This window comes from Buceros rhinoceros, unplaced genomic scaffold, assembly GCF_000710305.1.
Source record: "Buceros rhinoceros silvestris isolate BGI_N320 unplaced genomic scaffold, ASM71030v1 scaffold39942, whole genome shotgun sequence".
Lineage (NCBI taxonomy): Eukaryota > Metazoa > Chordata > Aves > Bucerotiformes > Bucerotidae > Buceros > Buceros rhinoceros.
In genome coordinates, this window is record NW_010399018.1 from 11,137 (window position 1) to 16,745 (window position 5,609).

At 47.0% G+C, this 5,609-nt stretch overlaps 1 protein-coding gene across 1 annotated transcript; it reads right to left on the minus strand.

Moving 5' to 3' along the window:
* Positions 1-3,203: 3,203 nt before the first annotated feature.
* Positions 3,204-3,446, minus strand: SPTSSB (serine palmitoyltransferase, small subunit B). Its single transcript, XM_010131320.1, has one exon. It carries the CDS (start codon positions 3,444-3,446, stop codon positions 3,204-3,206), a length of 243 nt encoding a protein of 80 aa, XP_010129622.1.
* Positions 3,447-5,609: the final 2,163 nt, after the last annotated feature.

A 5,609-nucleotide genomic window follows, 5' to 3' on the forward strand; every position in this document is an offset into this window, starting at 1 on the left:
CGGTGCCCCGAGTGGTGCTCCCCGCCTCGCCCTTTTCAACGGCTACTGCCACAGCGACACACACTGCCGCTGCAAAAATGCGTGGACCGCGGTCAACAGGCTAGGAGAGGGCAACAGCCAGCTCCCACTCGTGCATCGGAGCAATAACACACCCCTGCGACCAGCAGCTGCCTCCAACCACCCCTGCTCCACGTGCGCACTCACTGTGCGGACGCTGGAGAAAGGCGGGTAGAATCAGTAGCTCTCCGGCGCGGCTGGCACTGGGATAAAGGTCTGGGATCTCTTGCTGAGCAAGCAGATCTCTGACGAGGGTGAGAGTAAGCAGCTACCCGGTGTCTAACAACGAACCTCCTCCTCACGCAGAGTCTGCGTGAGGGTCTCTGCGCAAACGCTGTCTGCAGGTGGCTGGCCTGTCTGCATGAGAAAGGTTGTCCAAGAAGCTTGGCTTGTCCTGGGTTGTGCAAGGAACTGGGATGGACGTGGTACTGGGGTAGGAGCTGAGTTGTCATGGGTGTCCGCAGAGAAGGGTGGGCAGCAAACACTCCATTTCCTATTCCTCGGGAAATACTTTCTGCTTCAGCTGGGCGATAGTCCACCTGGATTTGCAGCACTTAGCACCAGGTTCAGAGACCAAATGCGGTGGGCACTCAGCATAGGCTGTACAAACTACCACACACTCTGCGGACAGATAAACCCCTTGAAAACTGTTGGAGTGGGCTGTCAGAGCAGCCTTTATTCCACCTGGGCTCACACAGCTGGAATAAACCCATCGAGTGCTCGGCTGGTTTGATCGACACAAATGACACCAGTGCCTGGCCTCGATGGGATTTGCCTTGCCAGAGGAGCATGCACAGGCCTGACGGAGCAAAGCCGGAGACGTGGCCCTATTTTCTTGACTCAGCACCTCGGGCTGCCGGTCAGAGCTCACCTTCCAATGGGGAACCTGCCCACACAGGCCAGGTTTCGAAACTGAAATTGCAAGGAGAGGTTTGCACGTAATAGTTTAAATCCTCTTCTGTGGCGGAGAGCCTTGGCAACAGGCAGGGAAAGGACTGTGATGGGTAAAATTAATCAAGAAGTTTGGCTTTTTTTCAGCTCCCTCGTTTCCTCTTTGCTATTCGGTGCTTTCCTGCCTCTCTGCGGCTCACACAGCTGAGGTGGGGTCTGTGCCGCCGAGGAACTGGGCAGCGCCACAGCCACAATCCTACAGCAGCTGTTGCAACTGAGGCACCGGGCACTTCAGGCGACCACAGCAAACACCCAGTGGGTTTGAGCAAGAGAGATGGGGAGAGGCCGGCAACAAACACAACCAGGGCCAGGGTCAGAATCCCAACCTCTCCAGCCCGGTGCCAGGTTTCTTACCGACGATAAATATCTTAGATGTATGTGTGCAACCTCCTCCTGTAACGTGGCGTCAGCAGAGCTCTGGGGGGGCTGCTCACCCACCGCGAGCTCTTCGCAGGGACACAGGGCAGCACCTGCACAACTCTGGCAAAATACTGCATCGACTGATTCACACTGTAGTTTTGAAACAAAATTATTGTCTTCGTAAATAGTCTAATAAGTAACAGAACTAAAATACTGTGTTTCTCTCTTCTATTCCTAAAGGCAGATGAATGCCACGTGCATGCTGAGCACAAAAGCTGCTGGCTGTGAATGCAAGTTATTTACTACTTCAGCCATTGTATTACTCTGGTGAAACAACAAGATTCTACTCTGAAAGCATGAAATAGAAGATTACATTTACAGACTCAAGAGATTACTTGGGTAATGCCAGAAGAGTTGTCAGTTAAAGCGCAGCTGCCATCCTTTCCCCAAATAAACTATTTTCACACCCTGCCTTATTTTCCCCTAATTATAAATTGGGAAAGAAACTGAGGCTCACGTCGAGATTACAATCTTCATGTCATCACTTTGTTTTATCACTTTATCTATGAGCCAATCTCATTCCATAAGTCATTTGATTGTCACTTACTAATAACACCCAATCCTCCTGAAGGAGAGGACGTCCTGGGAGCATCTCTCTGCTGGACAGATGCAAGAACACTCACTCTGGGGTGAGTGGGAGCGATGCTGTGTTTATATTACCCTGTACGTGCCCTGCTGCTACTCTGCTCTTCTCCTGGGGTGACAGAGGACACAGATTCCAGTCGCTGGGTTAATAGTACTGGTACTTCAGCCCCAGCCAGCTCCAGGCCATGTTCACTGTAGCACGCCAGCAGTGCAGGCACCTTCCGCTTCTAAGGTTCAGCCTTAAAATAGAAGGATTTTGAAATAAAGCCAGTTATGGGGTGTCCAGCATGTTAGTTCCAACGTCTGCAGTCTCCAGAGTTCGCGTCTCAGACACTGCTCAACAGGTAGAGTATAAAAGGGGTAAAAGAGGGGGAATAAGGGGGTTGGGAAAAAGGAGCGATGCTGTATTTTAGGTAGGGTGTTTATTGTTTTTCAGCTGAAATGTCCCTACCACAACTGGCCGCGTGGCTTCGTGTCCTGTATTTGACACACATGTTTTGCCAGTCTTCTAAAAGCAAACAAGAAATGCTCTTCTTTTTTTTTATAAAGTCCAAGAATATATGAATTTTATTATACATTTTCATGGAAGACAAACCCTACATTTTTAATAAATCAGCTGCATTATTTGCATAATGATGACGACCCAGTCAAGTAATTCATTGTATTAAATAACTGAGGAGACTAAATAAATAATAAAATCATTCTATAAATACACACATACCACGTGCAGAAAAGCACCTTACAGTCGTACTGCATCGTGCTAACCCTTTCGTGTACACATCTCTCCTGGCAGCAAAGCTACAGCAGATGAGGCCAAACGGGCGCCCTCTAATTCCTCAAGCTGCAAACTCTCCATATCCCAGCAGCTCTCCTGGAGCAGCAAAACACACAGCACAGTTGCTTGTGTACCAAAGACAGCTTTGTAGCTCCAGCCAGTCTTTAAAACTCTGTAAGCAGCAGCCAGTCAAATGATTAAAAAAAGGGCTGATTGATTGCAATTGTTTTGGCAAAACCATTTGCTGTCAGAGAGTCCCGGAATACAGAAGAACATGAAGAGATAGATAGGGCAGAATAAAAACAGCAGTGGCACACACCCTGAACCTTGTTTCTAAAGCCTGTTGTTCTAAACAAAACTGGAGCATTGAGAAAAACATTTCTTTGACCCACAAGTCAGTGTCCAGTTCTCAAGGTTACTTCACGATAGACACAGTATTTTCGTGCTGGTTTCCAAAGGAGTCCCAGAAGAATTGGAAAGCCGTGCTGAGGTGTCCAGAGACAAAGGTGTAGGCAGTGTACAGCACTGTGACCAACATGGCAATGTTGAAAGTGTAGAAGAGCAGTTTCTCCCAGGGCTCCATGAGGTAGCTGCAGGTGATGAGTTCAAACTGACAGTACAGCCAGTAGAGGTAGTTCTTCATGCTCTTAATATCCATCGTCAGCTTTGTGCTGCTTCTGAAAGTCTTCCCTGGTACAACAGAGGGGAGTTAGCAGAAATAGAAACCTCACCAACAAATAAAGAAAAAAAACCAAAAAAAGAGAAAAAACATCGTATGGGCAGCAAGTCCATGCAGTCAGTTTGCCCAGACTGCCCATTTTTAGTAAACGGTGTTTTCAAAACACAAGAGATTTAAAATTCCAAGATCACAAATACATTCTAAAGCATAAAACACCATCAGATAGTGACAGAGCAGCGCGAGTCATTCCTTTACCCCACCCCAGAGACAGTTCCACTTGGATTCCTTTTTCCTTTCCTACGTTCAGTTCTGAACGTGTCGGTCCAATGCCAACCACTGTGTCCTGGGCACCAGTATTCACCACAGTATCGCTCTTTTCTCCAGAAATCGCTTTCCCAACACTTGTTGCAATTCCGTTCTCCAAGCCAAGCTCTATTTTCATAACTCTGCCTTGTGCTGGATGATTTAAGACTCTGTTGAAGGGGCTTAACCCAAAAGGCACTTCAAACCCTCTCTCCCTCGTCACCCGTGGATTTTGACACAGAACTTTGCTGGAGGTCTCGTTTCCTCTGCTGCAGACTGAATTTTAGGTCTTAGGTTTCATTTGCTGCTGGAATGCAAACGGGAAGCAGGCAGCTGCTCCTGCACAGCTGAACTGATCTGCTGCCCACATGAAAACATACACATTTATTTTAAAGCTTTGTGTTCGAATTAACGCTAGTGATTTCTGGGGGTTAGGTTGTATAGGTACCAGAATACAGAACCGGGGGGTGAAGGGAAAACAGGACTGTTTCAGTTAGTGCTGCTTCCTGTCATTTGGCAAATAAGAGGAGACAAAACAAAAACGGTGATTCCCCTCGTTTCAACTGGGGGGTTAAGAACTTTCAATGCTGTCGAGTTCTGTGGAAAAAACCTTATTCCACAGGAATCAAATGCAGCTTCACAGACTGTGGGATTCCTTACAAAAGCCACTGCCTGAAGTTTTTAGAAATATTTTACCTTGCCTTTTCCATTTCGCTTCCACAGCTTCCCCACCTGTTTCCTGCCCAGCAGGTGAGATAAACTAGGTAATGCTTCCACAGTTAAGAATTATTATTAACTTCTTCAGGAATATCCTTACTGTATCTGCCACATTTCTCACAGATTTACTAAATCTAGGTTATATTTAAGCCTCCTATCACCAAAGATATTGCCAAGCTACTTTGAGGAAAGAAATTTCCTTATAAAAAATGGGTTTTGCAAAAAGTAGAAGTTACCTCTTCACTTCTCCCCGATGACACGATGTCAAGGTGAGAGATGCTTCTGCCGCTTCTGCCTCTTGCAGCTGAACAGCTCCGGTAGAGATCGAGAAGCAAAACCAATCAGCTTTGATCCTCAATTACAGAGCATGTCCTCCACACCCCGCCCTTCTATCCCATTGCTAAAAGCTCCTCTGGCCAAAGCTCTCTGCGTTACGCAACAAGGAGGGCCATCACCAGGCTCGGTACCGCGGTCTCCTGACAGCACGAACGTGATAATTTCTATGATAATTTGTACAAAGTCAAAGGCGAGGAGCTGCAGCTAGGGAGGAATGCACAAGGCTGAAATATTCTTGAGGACAATCAGCAAAAAATGTTTACAGTTAGTGGTCTTCTCTGATTTCCAACCTCAAAAACTCTCTCTGCTTCTGGGGGCCTTAATGACGCTGGCTGCCAAACATCCTACACGGGGCAGTTTAATGCCCATGCATAAATACGGAGTCAAACAGCCACAAAAATGCATCTCAATTAATATGTCACAGGAAAGTCTCTGGTGAAACCACCACCTCCTGCACCCTTTGATTAACGCCACTTCCAAACAGTTCCCCTGCGCGTTGCTATCTCCCAGCCCCACACACACCCCTCAGTCATCCTCCTCCAGAAAGTTCAGGAGATGTGGACAGAGGAGACGTGGGCAAGATTTCTGCAAGGAAAAGGTGGTGAGTTTTTCTTACAAATGCTACAAAATAAGCCACAAAATGCTTGAGGCATTTTAATGGGACAAGTAAATTATGTAGAAATCTGCATAATAAATCATGTTCTAAACTATCTGCCTGCAGTCAAATCATTTCCAAATATGAAACAGCTCCATTTGGGGAGAATACGCCACAGGCAATGTCTAAGG

Coding starts and splice junctions, on each gene's coding strand:
- SPTSSB (XM_010131320.1), bottom strand. CDS start 3,446: ATGGATATTAAGAGCATGAAGAACTACCTCTACTGGCTGTACTGTCAG.